At 55.1% G+C, this 18186-nt stretch overlaps 1 protein-coding gene across 28 annotated transcripts in view; it reads right to left on the reverse strand.

The window, feature by feature from the left end:
- The window catches only part of CLASP1 (cytoplasmic linker associated protein 1), a 217866-nt gene that overhangs the window by 82348 nt on the left and 117332 nt on the right, over positions 1–18186 (reverse strand). For all 28 annotated transcript variants that reach the window (XM_075609840.1, XM_075609841.1, XM_075609839.1 and 25 more), the window contains one exon: positions 16311–16374. In XM_075609840.1, the coding sequence (XP_075465955.1) occupies positions 16311–16374 (64 nt within the window). The remainder of the gene's footprint in view (positions 1–16310; positions 16375–18186) is intronic.

Raw genomic sequence — 18186 nt, forward strand, 5'->3', positions numbered from 1 at the left:
GCCCGCAGGCTGGAGGAACCGTCTTCTGCCCCTCTTCTCCATTCACCGTCTGTGTTCCTCCTCACAGCGTCACCTCCAATAATGTTATTTGGGGAAACCGGAGGACGGACTTAAACGTTTAGATTGTAAGAAGTTACAGTCTTCCCCAAATAACATCATTGGAGGTGACCCTGTGAGGAGGAACACAGACGGTGAATGGAGAAGCGGGTCAGAAGTTATCTCCCCGGTGTCACGTTATCTCCCCGGTGTCACGTTATCTCCCCGGTGCCACGTTATCTCCCCGGTGTCACGTTATCTCCCCGGTGTCAAGTTATCTCCCCGGTGTCAAGTTATCTCCCCGGTGTCAAGTTAACTCCCCGGTGCCACGTTATCTCCCCGGTGCCACGTTATCTCCCCGTTTTTTACACCCACTTTGCGAGTGCATCCATTACCCACTTTACAACTCCTGTAGCATTTACAAGATTTGTACATATTGCACTATTTGTGTTTTTGTGTCTTTATCTATCCCCTATATGGTTCCTCAACTCAAATCCTCAATCCCTCCCCCCCCATCCCAACAGGTCAGGTTTTCAGGATATCCCTGCTTCAGGACAGGAAGTGCAGTCTTCGACTAAGACACTGATTAAGCCTACTGTGCTGAACCTGGGATATCTTGAGGACCTGAGGGGGGGGGAGGAACTTCGGAGCTGGAGTTGAGCACTACTACCCTGTATGCGCTCTAAGTCTTGTCTATATATATATATATATATATATATAATGCAAATGATAAAAAGATAAACATGGGGCTGCAGGTTAAAGTACTGTTGTGCTGCTGAAACTATCAGGTAGAGCGGATCCCCGTTTTGCAGCACAAAGTTGCTTAGACCGATCACTGTGCAGCACATTTGAAAGTGACACCAAATATATCGTATTCAGTGGGGAATGTCCCTATTGCCCATGTCCTTCTGCCAGCAGCAAATGATCATACTACTAGCACAGCTCACATAATTAACTTTAACTTCTTCACTGCCAGAGGGGCCAGAAATCCTTGGCAACGTAAGGCCTCTGTGGCAGCAAAAGGGTTAACATGCAGCATGCAGTGATTAGTGTTGGGTGGCGCAGTGTCTGTGCGAGTGATTAGTGTTGGGTGGCGCAGTGTCTGTGCGAGTGATTAGTGTTGGGTGGCGCAGTGCCTGTGCGAGTGATTAGTGTTGGGTGGCGCAGTGCCTGTGCGAGTGATTAGTGTAGGTTGGCGCAGTGTCTGTGCGAGTGATTAGTGTGTTGGGTGGCGCAGTGTCTGTGCGAGTGATTAGTGTTGGGTGGCGCTGTGTCTGTGCGAGTGATTAGTGTCGGGTGGCGCAGTGCCTGTGCGAGTGATTAGTGTCGGGTGGCGCAGTGTCTGTGCGCGTGATTAGTGTTGGGTGGCGCAGTGTCTGTGCGCGTGATTAGTGTTGGGTGGCGCAGTGTCTGTGCGAGTGATTAGTGTGTTGGGTGGCGCAGTGTCTGTGTGAGTGATTAGTGTGTTGGGTGGCGCAGTGTCTGTGCGAGTGATTAGTGTCGGGTGGCGCAGTGCCTGTGCGAGTGATTAGTGTCGGGTGGCGCAGTGTCTGTGCGAGTGATTAGTGTCGGGTGGCGCAGTGCCTGTGCGAGTGATTAGTGTGTTGGGTGGCGCAGTGTCTGTGCGAGTGATTAGTGTCGGGTGGCGCAGTGTCTGTGCGAGTGATTAGTGTCGGGTGGCGCAGTGCCTGTGCGAGTGATTAGTGTCGGGTGGCGCAGTGCCTGTGCGAGTGATTAGTGTCGGGTGGCGCAGTGTCTGTGCGAGTGATTAGTGTTGGGTGACGCTGTGTCTGTGCGAGTGATTAGTGTCGGGTGGCGCAGTGTCTGTGCGAGTGATTAGTGTTGGGTGGCGCAGTGTCTGTGCGAGTGATTAGTGTCGGGTGGCGCAGTGCCTGTGCGAGTGATTAGTGCTGGGTGGCGCAGTGCCTGTGCGAGTGATTAGTGTTGGGTGGCGCAGTGCCTGTGCGAGTGATTAGTGTTGGGTGGCGCAGTGTCTGTGCGAGTGATTAGTGTCGGGTGGCGCACTGCCTGTGCGAGTGATTAGTGTTGGGTGGCGCAGTGTCTGTGCGAGTGATTAGTGTGTTGGGTGGCGCAGTGTCTGTGCGAGTGATTAGTGTTGGGTGGCGCAGTGCCTGTGCGAGTGATTAGTGTTGGGTGGCGCAGTGCCTGTGCGAGTGATTAGTGTCGGGTGGCGCAGTGCCTGTGCGAGTGATTAGTGTAGGTTGGCGCAGTGCCTGTGCGAGTGATTAGTGTGTTGGGTGGCGCAGTGTCTGTGCGAGTGATTAGTGTTGGGTGGCGCAGTGCCTGTGCGAGTGATTAGTGTTGGGTGGCGCAGTGCCTGTGCGAGTGATTAGTGTCGGGTGGCGCAGTGTCTGTGCGAGTGATTAGTGTTGGGTGGCGCAGTGTCTGTGCGAGTGATTAGTGTAGGTTGGCGCAGTGCCTGTGCGAGTGATTAGTGTTGGGTGGCGCAGTGTCTGTGCGAGTGATTAGTGTTGGGTGGCGCAGTGCCTGTGCGAGTGATTAGTGTTGGGTGGCGCAGTGTCTGTGCGAGTGATTAGTGTTGGGTGGCGCAGTGCCTGTGCGAGTGATTAGTGTTGGGTGGCGCAGTGTCTGTGCGAGTGATTAGTGTAGGTTGGCGCAGTGCCTGTGCGAGTGATTAGTGTTGGGTGGCGCAGTGTCTGTGCGAGTGATTAGTGTTGGGTGGCGCAGTGTCTGTGCGAGTGATTAGTGTCGGGTGGCGCAGTGTCTGTGCGAGTGATTAGTGTCGGGTGGCGCAGTGTCTGTGCGAGTGATTAGTGTCGGGTGGCGCAGTGCCTGTGCGAGTGATTAGTGTCGGGTGGCGCAGTGCCTGTGCGAGTGATTAGTGTCGGGTGGCGCAGTGTCTGTGCGAGTGATTAGTGTTGGGTGGCGCAGTGTCTGTGCGAGTGATTAGTGTTGGGTGGCGCAGTGTCTGTGCGAGTGATTAGTGTCGGGTGGCGCAGTGTCTGTGCGAGTGATTAGTGTCGGGTGGCGCAGTGTCTGTGCGAGTGATTAGTGTTGGGTGGCGCAGTGCCTGTGCGAGTGATTAGTGTTGGGTGGCGCAGTATCTGTGCGAGTGATTAGTGTCGGGTGGCGCAGTGCCTGTGCGAGTGATTAGTGTGTTGGGTGGCGCAGTGCCTGTGCGAGTGATTAGTGTTGGGTGGCGCAGTGTCTGTGCGAGTGATTAGTGTCGGGTGGCGCAGTGTCTGTGCGAGTGATTAGTGTTGGGTGGCGCAGTGTCTGTGCGAGTGATTAGTGTTGGGTGGCGCAGTGTCTGTGCGAGTGATTAGTGTTGGGTGGCGCAGTGTCTGTGCGAGGGATTAGTGTGTAGGTTGGCGCAGTGCCTGTGCGAGTGATTAGTGTGTTGGGTGGCGCAGTGCCTGTGTGAGTGATTAGTGTTGGGTGGCGCAGTGCCTGTGCGAGTGATTAGTGTTGGGTGGCGCAGTGTCTGTGCGAGTGATTAGTGTTGGGTGGCACAGTGTCTGTGCGAGTGATTAGTGTTGGGTGGCGCAGTGCCTGTGCGAGTGATTAGTGTTGGGTGGCGCAGTGTCTGTGCGAGTGATTAGTGTAGGTTGGCGCAGTGTCTGTGCGAGTGATTAGTGTTGGGTGGCACAGTGTCTGTGCGAGTGATTAGTGTAGGTTGGCGCAGTGTCTGTGCGAGTGATTAGTGTTGGGTGGCACAGTGTCTGTGCGAGTGATTAGTGTCGGGTGGCGCAGTGTCTGTGCGAGTGATTAGTGTTGGGTGGCGCAGTGTCTGTGCGAGTGATTAGTGTTGGGTGGCACAGTGTCTGTGCGAGTGATTAGTGTTGGGTGGCGCAGTGTCTGTGCGAGTGATTAGTGTTGGGTGGCGCAGTGCCTGTGCGAGTGATTAGTGTGTTGGGTGGCGCAGTGTCTGTGCGAGTGATTAGTGTCGGGTGGCGCAGTGTCTGTGCGAGTGATTAGTGTCGGGTGGCGCAGTGCCTGTGCGAGTGATTAGTGTCGGGTGGCGCAGTGCCTGTGCGAGTGATTAGTGTCGGGTGGCGCAGTGTCTGTGCGAGTGATTAGTGTGTTGGGTGACGCTGTGTCTGTGCGAGTGATTAGTGTCGGGTGGCGCAGTGTCTGTGCGAGTGATTAGTGTTGGGTGGCGCAGTGTCTGTGCGAGTGATTAGTGTCGGGTGGCGCAGTGCCTGTGCGAGTGATTAGTGCTGGGTGGCGCAGTGCCTGTGCGAGTGATTAGTGTTGGGTGGCGCAGTGCCTGTGCGAGTGATTAGTGTTGGGTGGCGCAGTGTCTGTGCGAGTGATTAGTGTCGGGTGGCGCAGTGCCTGTGCGAGTGATTAGTGTAGGTTGGCGCAGTGCCTGTGCGAGTGATTAGTGTGTTGGGTGGCGCAGTGTCTGTGCGAGTGATTAGTGTTGGGTGGCGCAGTGCCTGTGCGAGTGATTAGTGTTGGGTGGCGCAGTGCCTGTGCGAGTGATTAGTGTCGGGTGGCGCAGTGTCTGTGCGAGTGATTAGTGTTGGGTGGCGCAGTGTCTGTGCGAGTGATTAGTGTAGGTTGGCGCAGTGCCTGTGCGAGTGATTAGTGTTGGGTGGCGCAGTGTCTGTGCGAGTGATTAGTGTTGGGTGGCGCAGTGCCTGTGCGAGTGATTAGTGTTGGGTGGCGCAGTGTCTGTGCGAGTGATTAGTGTTGGGTGGCGCAGTGCCTGTGCGAGTGATTAGTGTTGGGTGGCGCAGTGTCTGTGCGAGTGATTAGTGTAGGTTGGCGCAGTGCCTGTGCGAGTGATTAGTGTTGGGTGGCGCAGTGTCTGTGCGAGTGATTAGTGTAGGTTGGCGCAGTGCCTGTGCGAGTGATTAGTGTCGGGTGGCGCAGTGCCTGTGCGAGTGATTAGTGTTGGGTGGCGCAGTGTCTGTGCGAGTGATTAGTGTCGGGTGGCGCAGTGTCTGTGCGAGTGATTAGTGTCGGGTGGCGCAGTGTCTGTGCGAGTGATTAGTGTCGGGTGGCGCAGTGCCTGTGCGAGTGATTAGTGTCGGGTGGCGCAGTGCCTGTGCGAGTGATTAGTGTCGGGTGGCGCAGTGTCTGTGCGAGTGATTAGTGTTGGGTGGCGCAGTGTCTGTGCGAGTGATTAGTGTTGGGTGGCGCAGTGTCTGTGCGAGTGATTAGTGTCGGGTGGCGCAGTGTCTGTGCGAGTGATTAGTGTCGGGTGGCGCAGTGTCTGTGCGAGTGATTAGTGTTGGGTGGCGCAGTGTCTGTGCGAGTGATTAGTGTCGGGTGGCGCAGTGCCTGTGCGAGTGATTAGTGTCGGGTGGCGCAGTGTCTGTGCGAGTGATTAGTGTCGGGTGGCGCAGTGTCTGTGCGAGTGATTAGTGTTGGGTGGCGCAGTGCCTGTGCGAGTGATTAGTGTTGGGTGGCGCAGTGTCTGTGCGAGTGATTAGTGTCGGGTGGCGCAGTGCCTGTGCGAGTGATTAGTGTGTTGGGTGGCGCAGTGCCTGTGCGAGTGATTAGTGTTGGGTGGCGCAGTGTCTGTGCGAGTGATTAGTGTCGGGTGGCGCAGTGTCTGTGCGAGTGATTAGTGTTGGGTGGCGCAGTGTCTGTGCGAGTGATTAGTGTTGGGTGGCGCAGTGTCTGTGCGAGTGATTAGTGTTGGGTGGCGCAGTGTCTGTGCGAGGGATTAGTGTGTAGGTTGGCGCAGTGCCTGTGCGAGTGATTAGTGTTGGGTGGCGCAGTGTCTGTGCGAGTGATTAGTGTTGGGTGGCGCAGTGTCTGTGCGAGTGATTAGTGTTGGGTGGCGCAGTGTCTGTGCGAGTGATTAGTGTTGGGTGGCGCAGTGCCTGTGCGAGTGATTAGTGTTGGGTGGCACAGTGTCTGTGCGAGTGATTAGTGTTGGGTGGCACAGTGTCTGTGCGAGTGATTAGTGTTGGGTGGCGCAGTGTCTGTGCGAGTGATTAGTGTGTTGGGTGGCGCAGTGCCTGTGCGAGTGATTAGTGTTGGGTGGCGCAGTGCCTGTGCGAGTGATTAGTGTTGGGTGGCGCAGTGTCTGTGCGAGTGATTAGTGTAGGTTGGCGCACTGCCTGTGCGAGTGATTAGTGTTGGGTGGCGCAGTGCCTGTGCGAGTGATTAGTGTGTTGGGTGGCGCAGTGCCTGTGCGAGTGATTAGTGTTGGGTGGCGCAGTGCCTGTGCGAGTGATTAGTGTTGGGTGGCGCAGTGTCTGTGCGAGTGATTAGTGTAGGTTGGCGCAGTGTCTGTGCGAGTGATTAGTGTTGGGTGGCGCAGTGTCTGTGCGAGTGATTAGTGTTGGGTGGCACAGTGTCTGTGCGAGTGATTAGTGTCGGGTGGCGCAGTGTCTGTGCGAGTGATTAGTGTTGGGTGGCGCAGTGTCTGTGCGAGTGATTAGTGTTGGGTGGCACAGTGTCTGTGCGAGTGATTAGTGTTGGGTGGCGCAGTGTCTGTGCGAGTGATTAGTGTTGGGTGGCGCAGTGTCTGTGCGAGTGATTAGTGTTGGGTGGCGCAGTGCCTGTGCGAGTGATTAGTGTTGGGTGGCGCAGTGTCTGTGCGAGTGATTAGTGTCGGGAGGCGCAGTGTCTGTGCGAGTGATTAGTGTAGGTTGGCGCAGTGTCTGTGCGAGTGATTAGTGTGTTGGGTGGCGCAGTGTCTGTGCGAGTGATTAGTGTGTTGGGTGGCGCAGTGTCTGTGCGAGTGATTAGTGTAGGTTGGCGCAGTGTCTGTGCGAGTGATTAGTGTTGGGTGGCGCAGTGCCTGTGCGAGTGATTAGTGTAGGTTGGCGCAGTGTCTATGCGAGTGATTAGTGTCGGGTGGCGCAGTGCCTGTGCGAGTGATTAGTGTTGGGTGGCGCAGTGTCTGTGCGAGTGATTAGTGTGTTGGGTGGCGCAGTGCCTGTGCGAGTGATTAGTGTTGGGTGGCGCAGTGTCTGTGCGAGTGATTAGTGTTGGGTGGCGCAGTGTCTGTGCGAGTGATTAGTGTTGGGTGGCGCTGTGTCTGTGCGAGTGATTAGTGTTGGGTGGCGCAGTGCCTGTGCGAGTGATTAGTGTTGGGTGGCGCAGTGTCTGTGCGAGTGATTAGTGTTGGGTGGCGCAGTGTCTGTGCGAGTGATTAGTGTCGGGTGGCGCAGTGTCTGTGCGAGTGATTAGTGTTGGGTGGCGCAGTGCCTGTGCGAGTGATTAGTGTTGGGTGGCGCAGTGTCTGTGCGAGTGATTAGTGTCGGGTGGCGCAGTGTCTGTGCGAGTGATTAGTGTGTTGGGTGGCGCAGTGTCTGTGCGAGTGATTAGGGTTGGGTGGCGCAGTGTCTGTGCGAGTGATTAGTGTTGGGTGGCGCAGTGTCTGTGCGAGTGATTAGTGTTGGGTGGCGCTGTGTCTGTGCGAGTGATTAGTGTTGGGTGGCGCAGTGTCTGTGCGAGTGATTAGTGTTGGGTGGCGCTGTGTCTGTGCGAGTGATTAGTGTTGGGTGGCGCAGTGTCTGTGCGAGTGATTAGTGTCGGGTGGCGCAGTGTCTGTGCGAGTGATTAGTGTCGGGTGGCGCAGAGTCTGTGCGAGAGATTAGTGTTGGGTGGCGCAGTGCCTGTGCGAGTGATTAGTGTCGGGTGGCGCAGTGTCTGTGCGAGTGATTAGTGTGTTGGGTGGCGCAGTGTCTGTGCGTGTGATTAGTGTTGGGTGGCGCAGTGCCTGTGCGAGTGATTAGTGTTGGGTGGCGCAGTGCCTGTGCGAGTGATTAGTGTTGGGTGGCGCTGTGTCTGTGCGAGTGATTAGTGTCGGGTGGCGCAGTGCCTGTGCGAGTGATTAGTGTCGGGTGGCGCAGTGTCTGTGCGAGTGATTAGTGTCGGGTGGCGCAGTGCCTGTGCGAGTGATTAGTGTGTTGGGTGGCGCAGTGCCTGTGCGAGTGATTAGTGTTGGGTGGCGCAGTGTCTGTGCGAGGGATTAGTGTGTTGGGTGGCGCAGTGCCTGTGCGAGTGATTAGTGTTGGGTGGCGCAGTGTCTGTGCGTGTGATTAGTGTTGGGTGGCGCAGTGCCTGTGCGAGTGATTAGTGTTGGGTGGCGCAGTGTCTGTGCGTGTGATTAGTGTTGGGTGGCGCAGTGCCTGTGCGAGTGATTAGTGTCGGGTGGCGCAGTGCCTGTGCGAGTGATTAGTGTCGGGTGGCGCAGTGTCTGTGCGTGTGATTAGTGTCGGGTGGCGCAGTGTCTGTGCGTGTGATTAGTGTCGGGTGGCGCAGTGTCTGTGCGTGTGATTAGTGTTGGGTGGCGCAGTGTCTGTGCGAGTGATTAGTGTTGGGTGGCGCAGTGTCTGTGTGCGTGATTAGTGTGTTGGGTGGCGCAGTGCCTGTGCGAGTGATTAGTGTAGGTTGGCGCAGTGTCTGTGCGTGTGATTAGTGTTGGGTGGCGCAGTGCCTGTGCGAGTGATTAGTGTCGGGTGGCGCAGTGCCTGTGCGAGTGATTAGTGTCGGGTGGCGCAGTGTCTGTGCGTGTGATTAGTGTCGGGTGGCGCAGTGTCTGTGCGAGTGATTAGTGTTGGGTGGCGCAGTGCCTGTGCGAGTGATTAGTGTTGGGTGGCGCAGTGTCTGTGCGAGTGATTAGTGTCGGGTGGCGCAGTGCCTGTGCGAGTGATTAGTGTTGGGTGGCGCAGTGTCTGTGCGAGTGATTAGTGTCGGGTGGCGCAGTGTCTGTGCGAGTGATTAGTGTGTTGGGTGGCGCAGTGCCTGTGCGAGTGATTAGTGTTGGGTGGCGCAGTGTCTGTGCGAGTGATTAGTGTCGGGTGGCGCAGTGTCTGTGCGAGTGATTAGTGTCGGGTGGCGCAGTGTCTGTGCGAGTGATTAGTGTGTTGGGTGACGCAGTGTCTGTGCGAGGGATTAGTGTGTTGGGTGGCGCAGTGCCTGTGCGAGTGATTAGTGTTGGGTGGCGCAGTGTCTGTGCGAGGGATTAGTGTTGGGTGGCGCAGTGTCTGTGCGAGTGATTAGTGTTGGGTGGCGCAGTGCCTGTGCGAGTGATTAGTGTTGGGTGGCGCAGTGCCTGTGCGAGTAATTAGTGTCGGGTGGCGCAGTGCCTGTGCGAGTGATTAGTGTCGGGTGGCGCAGTGCCTGTGCGAGTGATTAGTGTAGGTTGGCGCAGTGCCTGTGCGAGTGATTAGTGTTGGGTGGCGCAGTGCCTGTGCGAGTGATTAGTGTGTTGGGTGGCGCAGTGCCTGTGCGAGTGATTAGTGTTGGGTGGCGCAGTGCCTGTGCGAGTGATTAGTGTCGGGTGGCGCAGTGTCTGTGCGAGTGATTAGTGTAGGTTGGCGCAGTGTCTGTGCGAGTGATTAGTGTTGGGTGACGCAGTGTCTGTGCGAGTGATTAGTGTTGGGTGACGCAGTGCCTGTGCGAGTGATTAGTGTAGGTTGGCGCAGTGCCTGTGCGAGTGATTAGTGTTGGGTGGCGCAGTGCCTGTGCGAGTGATTAGTGTCGGGTGGCGCAGTGCCTGTGCGAGTGATTAGTGTTGGGTGGCGCAGTGCCTGTGCGAGTGATTAGTGTTGGGTGGCGCAGTGTCTGTGCGAGTGATTAGTGTGTTGGGTGGCGCAGTGCCTGTGCGAGTGATTAGTGTCGGGTGGCGCAGTGTCTGTGCGAGTGATTAGTGTTGGGTGGCGCAGTGCCTGTGCGAGTGATTAGTGTTGGGTGGCGCAGTGTCTGTGCGAGTGATTAGTGTTGGGTGGCGCAGTGCCTGTGCGAGTGATTAGTGTTGGGTGGCGCAGTGTCTGTGCGAGTGATTAGTGTTGGGTGGCGCAGTGTCTGTGCGAGTGATTAGTGTTGGGTGGCGCAGTGTCTGTGCGAGTGATTAGTGTTGGGTGGCGCACTGCCTGTGCGAGTGATTAGTGCTGGGTGGCGCAGTGCCTGTGCGAGTGATTAGTGTCGGGTGGCGCAGTGTCTGTGCGAGTGATTAGTGTTGGGTGGCGCACTGCCTGTGCGAGTGATTAGTGCTGGGTGGCGCAGTGCCTGTGCGAGTGATTAGTGTTGGGTGGCGCACTGCCTGTGCGAGTGATTAGTGCTGGGTGGCGCAGTGCCTGTGCGAGTGATTAGTGTTGGGTGGCGCAGTGCCTGTGCGAGTGATTAGTGTTGGGTGGCGCAGTGTCTGTGCGAGTGATTAGTGTGTTGGGTGGCGCAGTGCCTGTGCGAGTGATTAGTGTCGGGTGGCGCAGTGTCTGTGCGAGTGATTAGTGTTGGGTGGCGCAGTGTCTGTGCGAGTGATTAGTGTTGGGTGGCGCAGTGCCTGTGCGAGTGATTAGTGTTGGGTGGCGCAGTGCCTGTGCGAGTGATTAGTGTTGGGTGGCACAGTGTCTGTGCGAGTGATTAGTGTCGGGTGGCGCAGTGCCTGTGCGAGTGATTAGTGTCGGGTGGCGCAGTGTCTGTGCGAGTGATTAGTGTGTTGGGTGGCGCAGTGCCTGTGCGAGTGATTAGTGTCGGGTGGCGCAGTGTCTGTGCGAGTGATTAGTGTCGGGTGGCGCAGTGTCTGTGCGAGTGATTAGTGTGTTGGGTGGCGCAGTGTCTGTGCGAGTGATTAGTGTTGGGTGGCGCAGTGTCTGTGCGAGTGATTAGTGTTGGGTGGCGCAGTGCCTGTGCGAGTGATTAGTGTAGGTTGGCGCAGTGCCTGTGCGAGTGATTAGTGTTGGGTGGCGCAGTGCCTGTGCGAGTGATTAGTGTCGGGTGGCGCAGTGCCTGTGCGAGTGATTAGTGTTGGGTGGCGCAGTGCCTGTGCGAGTGATTAGTGTTGGGTGGCGCAGTGGCTGTGCGAGTGATTAGTGTCGGGTGGCGCAGTGTCTGTGCGAGTGATTAGTGTCGGGTGGCGCAGTGTCTGTGCGAGTGATTAGTGTTGGGTGGCGCACTGCCTGTGCGAGTGATTAGTGCTGGGTGGCGCAGTGCCTGTGCGAGTGATTAGTGTCGGGTGGCGCAGTGTCTGTGCGAGTGATTAGTGTTGGGTGGCGCACTGCCTGTGCGAGTGATTAGTGCTGGGTGGCGCAGTGCCTGTGCGAGTGATTAGTGTTGGGTGGCGCAGTGTCTGTGCGAGTGATTAGTGTTGGGTGGCGCAGTGCCTGTGCGAGTGATTAGTGTTGGGTGGCGCAGTGTCTGTGCGAGTGATTAGTGTGTTGGGTGGCGCAGTGCCTGTGCGAGTGATTAGTGTCGGGTGGCGCAGTGTCTGTGCGAGTGATTAGTGTAGGTTGGCGCAGTGCCTGTGCGAGTGATTAGTGTAGGTTGGCGCAGTGTCTGTGCGAGTGATTAGTGTTGGGTGGCGCAGTGTCTGTGCGAGTGATTAGTGTTGGGTGGCGCAGTGGCTGTGCGAGTGATTAGTGTTGGGTGGCGCAGTGTCTGTGCGAGTGATTAGTGTCGGGTGGCGCAGTGTCTGTGCGAGTGATTAGTGTGTTGGGTGGCGCAGTGTCTGTGCGAGTGATTAGTGTCGGGTGGCGCAGTGCCTGTGCGAGTGATTAGTGTTGGGTGGCGCAGTGTCTGTGCGAGTGATTAGTGTTGGGTGGCGCAGTGTCTGTGCGAGTGATTAGTGTCGGGTGGCGCAGTGCCTGTGCGAGTGATTAGTGTGTTGGGTGGCGCAGTGTCTGTGCGAGTGATTAGTGTGTTGGGTGGCGCAGTGTCTGTGTGAGTGATTAGTGTGTTGGGTGGCGCAGTGTCTGTGCGAGTGATTAGTGTTGGGTGGCGCAGTGTCTGTGTGAGTGATTAGTGTGTTGGGTGGCGCAGTGTCTGTGCGAGTGATTAGTGTTGGGTGGCGCAGTGTCTGTGCGAGTGATTAGTGTGTTGGGTGGCGCAGTGTCTGTGCGCGTGATTAGTGTGTTGGGTGGCGCAGTGTCTGTGCGAGTGATTAGTGTGTTGGGTGGCGCAGTGTCTGTGCGAGTGATTAGTGTGTTGGGTGGCGCAGTGTCTGTGCGAGTGATTAGTGTTGGGTGGCGCAGTGTCTGTGCGAGTGATTAGTGTTGGGTGGCGCAGTGTCTGTGCGAGTGATTAGTGTTGGGTGGCGCAGTGTCTGTGCGAGTGATTAGTGTTGGGTGGCGCAGTGTCTGTGCGAGTGATTAGTGTGTTGGGTGGCGCAGTGTCTGTGCGAGTGATTAGTGTTGGGTGGCGCAGTGTCTGTGCGAGTGATTAGTGTTGGGTGGCGCAGTGTCTGTGCGAGGGATTAGTGTGTTGGGTGGCGCAGTGTCTGTGTGAGTGATTAGTGTTGGGTGGCGCAGTGTCTGTGCGAGTGATTAGTGTGTTGGGTGGCGCAGTGTCTGTGCGAGTGATTAGTGTTGGGTGGCGCAGTGTCTGTGCGAGTGATTAGTGTGTTGGGTGGCGCAGTGTCTGTGCGAGTGATTAGTGTAGGTTGGCGCAGTGTCTGTGCGAGTGATTAGTGTAGGTTGGCGCAGTGTCTGTGCGAGTGATTAGTGTTGGGTGGCGCAGTGTCTGTGCGAGTGATTAGTGTTCGGTGGCGCAGTGCCTGTGCGAGTGATTAGTGTGTTGGGTGGCGCAGTGTCTGTGCGAGGGATTAGTGTGTTGGGTGGCGCAGTGTCTGTGTGAGTGATTAGTGTGTAGGTTGGCGCAGTGTCTGTGCGAGGGATTAGTGTGTTGGGTGGCGCAGTGTCTGTGTGCGTGATTAGTGTGTTGGGTGGCGCAGTGTCTGTGCGAGGGATTAGTGTGTTGGGTGGCGCAGTGTCTGTGCGAGTGATTAGTGTGTTGGGTGGCGCAGTGTCTGTGCGAGGGATTAGTGTTGGGTGGCGCAGTGTCTGTGCGCGTGATTAGTGTGTTGGGTGGCGCAGTGTCTGTGTGCGTGATTAGTGTGTTGGGTGGCGCAGTGTCTGTGCGAGGGATTAGTGTGTTGGGTGGCGCAGTGTCTGTGCGCGTGATTAGTGTGTTGGGTGGCGCAGTGTCTGTGCGAGGGATTAGTGTTGGGTGGCGCAGTGTCTGTGCGCGTGATTAGTGTGTTGGGTGGCGCAGTGTCTGTGTGCGTGATTAGTGTGTTGGGTGGCGCAGTGTCTGTGCGAGTGATTAGTGTGTTGGGGGGCGCAGTGTCTGTGCGAGTGATTAGTGTTGGGTGGCGCAGTGTCTGTGCGAGTGATTAGTGTAGGTTGGCGCAGTGTCTGTGCGAGTGATTAGTGTGTTGGGTGGCGCAGTGTCTGTGCGCGTGATTAGTGTGTTGGGTGGCGCAGTGTCTGTGCGAGTGATTAGTGTTGGGTGGCGCAGTGTCTGTGCGAGTGATTAGTGTGTTGGGTGGCGCAGTGTCTGTGCGAGTGATTAGTGTCGGGTGGCGCAGTGTCTGTGCGAGTGATTAGTGTTGGGTGGCGCAGTGTCTGTGCGAGTGATTAGTGTGTTGGGTGGCGCAGTGTCTGTGCGAGTGATTAGTGTCGGGTGGCGCAGTGTCTGTGCGAGTGATTAGTGTCGGGTGGCGCAGTGTCTGTGCGCGTGATTAGTGTTGGGTGGCGCAGTGTCTGTGCGAGTGATTAGTGTAGGTTGGCGCAGTGTCTGTGCGAGTGATTAGTGTGTTGGGTGGCGCAGTGTCTGTGCGAGTGATTAGTGTTGGGTGGCGCAGTGTCTGTGCGAGTGATTAGTGTTGGGTGGCGCAGTGTCTGTGCGCGTGATTAGTGTGTTGGGTGGCGCAGTGTCTGTGCGAGTGATTAGTGTTGGGTGGCGCAGTGTCTGTGCGAGTGATTAGTGTGTTGGGTGGCGCAGTGTCTGTGCGAGTGATTAGTGTAGGTTGGCGCAGTGTCTGTGCGAGTGATTAGTGTAGGTTGGCGCAGTGTCTGTGCGAGTGATTAGTGTTGGGTGGCGCAGTGTCTGTGCGAGTGATTAGTGTGTTGGGTGGCGCAGTGTCTGTGCGAGGGATTAGTGTGTTGGGTGGCGCAGTGTCTGTGCGAGTGATTAGTGTTGGGTGGCGCAGTGTCTGTGCGTGTGATTAGTGTAGGTTGGCGCAGTGTCTGTGCGAGTGATTAGTGTGTAGGTTGGCGCAGTGTCTGTGCGAGTGATTAGTGTGTTGGGTGGCGCAGTGTCTGTGCGCGTGATTAGTGTGTTGGGTGGCGCAGTGTCTGTGCGCGTGATTAGTGTGTTGGGTGGCGCAGTGTCTGTGTGCGTGATTAGTGTGTTGGGTGGCGCAGTGTCTGTGCGAGGGATTAGTGTGTTGGGTGGCGCAGTGTCTGTGCGAGTGATTAGTGTGTAGGTTGGCGCAGTGTCTGTGCGAGTGATTAGTGTGTTGGGTGGCGCAGTGTCTGTGCGCGTGATTAGTGTGTTGGGTGGCGCAGTGTCTGTGCGAGTGATTAGTGTGTTGGGTGGCGCAGTGTCTGTGCGAGTGATTAGTGTCGGGTGGCGCAGTGTCTGTGCGAGTGATTAGTGTCGGGTGGCGCAGTGTCTGTGCGCGTGATTAGTGTTGGGTGGCGCAGTGTCTGTGCGAGTGATTAGTGTAGGTTGGCGCAGTGTCTGTGCGAGTGATTAGTGTGTTGGGTGGCGCAGTGTCTGTGCGAGTGATTAGTGTTGGGTGGCGCAGTGTCTGTGCGAGTGATTAGTGTTGGGTGGCGCAGTGTCTGTGCGAGTGATTAGTGTGTTGGGTGGCGCAGTGTCTGTGCGAGTGATTAGTGTAGGTTGGCGCAGTGTCTGTGCGAGTGATTAGTGTAGGTTGGCGCAGTGTCTGTGCGAGTGATTAGTGTTGGGTGGCGCAGTGTCTGTGCGAGTGATTAGTGTTGGGTGGCGCAGTGTCTGTGCGCGTGATTAGTGTGTTGGGTGGCGCAGTGTCTGTGCGAGTGATTAGTGTTGGGTGGCGCAGTGTCTGTGCGAGTGATTAGTGTGTTGGGTGGCGCAGTGTCTGTGCGAGTGATTAGTGTGTTGGGTGGCGCAGTGTCTGTGCGAGTGATTAGTGTGTTGGGTGGCGCAGTGTCTGTGTGAGTGATTAGTGTGTAGGTTGGCGCAGTGTCTGTGCGAGTGATTAGTGTCGGGTGGCGCAGTGTCTGTGCGAGTGATTAGTGTGTTGGGTGGCGCAGTGTCTGTGCGAGTGATTAGTGTGTTGGGTGGCGCAGTGTCTATGCGAGTGATTAGTGTTGGGTGGCGCAGTGTCTGTGCGCGTGATTAGTGTGTTGGGTGGCGCAGTGTCTGTGCGAGTGATTAGTGTAGGTTGGCGCAGTGTCTGTGCGAGTGATTAGTGTGTTGGGTGGCGCAGTGTCTGTGCGAGTGATTAGTGTGTTGGGGGGCGCAGTGTCTGTGCGAGGGATTAGTGTGTTGGGTGGCGCAGTGTCTGTGTGAGTGATTAGTGTGTAGGTTGGCGCAGTGTCTGTGCGAGTGATTAGTGTGTTGGGTGGCGCAGTGTCTGTGCGCGTGATTAGTGTGTTGGGTGGCGCAGTGTCTGTGTGCGTGATTAGTGTGTTGGGTGGCGCAGTGTCTGTGCGAGGGATTAGTGTGTTGGGTGGCGCAGTGTCTGTGCGAGTGATTAGTGTGTAGGTTGGCGCAGTGTCTGTGCGAGTGATTAGTGTGTTGGGTGGCGCAGTGTCTGTGCGCGTGATTAGTGTGTTGGGTGGCGCAGTGTCTGTGCGCGTGATTAGTGTGTTGGGTGGCGCAGTGTCTGTGCGTGTGATTAGTGTAGGTTGGCGCAGTGTCTGTGCGAGTGATTGGTGTAGGTTGGCGCAGTGTCTGTGCGAGTGATTAGTGTGTTGGGTGGCGCAGTGTCTGTGCGAGTGATTAGTGTAGGTTGGCGCAGTGTCTGTGCGAGTGATTAGTGTAGGTTGGCGCAGTGGCTGTGCGAGTGATTAGTGTGTTGGGTGGCGCAGTGGCTGTGCGAGTGATTAGTGTGTTGGGTGGCGCAGTGTCTGTGCGCGTGATTAGTGTGTTGGGTGGCGCAGTGTCTGTGCGAGTGATTAGTGTTGGGTGGCGCAGTGTCTGTGTGCGTGATTAGTGTGTTGGGTGGCGCAGTGTCTGTGCGAGGGATTAGTGTGTTGGGTGGCGCAGTGTCTGTGCGCGTGATTAGTGTGTTGGGTGGCGCAGTGTCTGTGTGCGTGATTAGTGTGTTGGGTGGCGCAGTGTCTGTGCAAGGGATTAGTGTGTTGGGTGGCGCAGTGTCTGTGCGAGGGATTAGTGTTGGGTGGCGCAGTGTCTGTGCGAGGGATTAGTGTGTTGGGTGGCGCAGTGTCTGTGCGAGGGATTAGTGTGTTGGGTGGCGCAGTGTCTGTGCGAGGGATTAGTGTGTTGGGTGGCGCAGTGGCTGTGCGAGGGATTAGTGTGTTGGGTGGCGCAGTGTCTGTGCGAGGGATTAGTGTGTTGGGTGGCGCAGTGTGATGCTGTAACATTACCTTGCTGTGAGGATCTGCAAACATGCGAGTGAAGATCTCACAGAGCCTTTTCAGTTCAACGCGGCTGCAGGACGAAAAGAAAGAAACAATGTATCAGGGAGGTTTTATTTAAACCTCCATACAAAAGTCAGCAGTGCTTTCAGCTGTACATCTTCAGGTATGGTCTTGTGAAAAAGTAATACGTTTCTGCTCACCCCCTCCTTAAATCTCTCTCCTGGTTTCCCGTTACATTTTGGATCACCCCTAGTTCTCCTCCTTCCCTTCAAGGCTCTCCACTGGACTGCTCCTCCCGACATATCAGCTTTGATCTCTCACTCTGCCCCCGCTCGTCTCTTCCCATAACCGTCTCCTCTCCATCCCTTTCAGCTCTACTGCGCTCTCTCTCACCTTAAACTTTTTCCCTCCCTGCCCCTTACCTCTGGAACTCCCTCACACTCAGTATACGCCGAGCACCTTCTCTACCCAGCTTTAAGACAAACCTTAAAACTCACCTCTTAATTGAATCACTCCAATAACTCAGACTCATGGCCACTGTCCCACACCCACAGTCGCTCCTACAAACCATTGCGGCCAAGCACTGCCATCTAGTGCACCTACCCACCATCAAGGCCAGGCACTGCCACCTACTGCACTTACCCACCATCAAGGCCAAGCACTGCCATCTACTGCACCTACCCACCATCAAGGCCAGGCACTGCCGTCTACTGCACTTACCCACCATCAAGGCCAGGCACTGCCACCGACTGCACTTACCCACCATCAAGGCCAGGCACTGCCGTCTACTGCACTTACCCACCATCAAGGCCAGGCACTGCCACCGACTGCACTTACCCACCATCAAGGCCAGGCACTGCCACCTACTGCACTTATTCCCCCACCTGCCGTCTCAAACTCTCCCAATCTAAGCCATATGTTGTAAGCTCCCCGGGGCAGGGATTCCCGTTTCTATTGTCGGACGTTGTTTGTGGCAGTTATTGCATTATAATTCCCTGTATTGTCTCTTCTGTAAAGCGCAGAGTACAGCGGTGGGCCCTATATAAAGATAAACATACATACATACAAAAGGGATCAACCTTTTATGAGTTTAAAGGGCCAACGCAGGACCAAAAACGCTGCTCTCTTCTGAATAAATGTATTACTTTATCAGAGAGTATTGGCATGCCACTGCATTACTTTTGAATACATGTATTACTTTATCAGAGTATTGGCATGCCACTGCATTACTTTTGAATAAATGTATTACTTTATCAGAGAGTATTGGCATGCCACTGCATTACTTTTGAATAAATGTATTACTTTATCAGAGTATTGGCATGCCACTGCATTACTTTGAATAAATGTATTACTTTATCAGAGTATTGGCATGCCACTGCATTACTTTTGAATAAATGTATTACTTTATCAGAGTATTGGCATGCCACTGCATTACTTTTGAATAAATGTGTATTACTTTATCAGAGAGTATTGGCATGCCACTGCATTACTTTTGAATAAATGTATTACTTTATCAGAGAGTATTGGCATGCCACTGCATTACTTTTGAATAAATGTATTACTTTATCAGAGAGTATTGGCATGCCACTGCATTACTTTTGAATAAATGTGTATTACTTTATCAGAGTATTGGCATGCCACTGCATTACTTTTGAATAAATGTATTACTTTATCAGAGGTATTGGCATGCCACTGCATTACTTTTGAATAAATGTATTACTTTATCAGAGAGTATTTTCATGCCACTGCATTACTTTTGAATAAATGTGTATTACTTTATCAGAGTATTGGCATGCCACTGCATTACTTTTGAATAAATGTGTATTACTTTATCAGAGAGTATTGGCATGCCACTGCATTACTTTTGAATAAATGTGTATTA

The sequence above is a fragment of the Ascaphus truei genome, chromosome 7, assembly GCF_040206685.1.
Source record: "Ascaphus truei isolate aAscTru1 chromosome 7, aAscTru1.hap1, whole genome shotgun sequence".
NCBI lineage: Eukaryota > Metazoa > Chordata > Amphibia > Anura > Ascaphidae > Ascaphus > Ascaphus truei.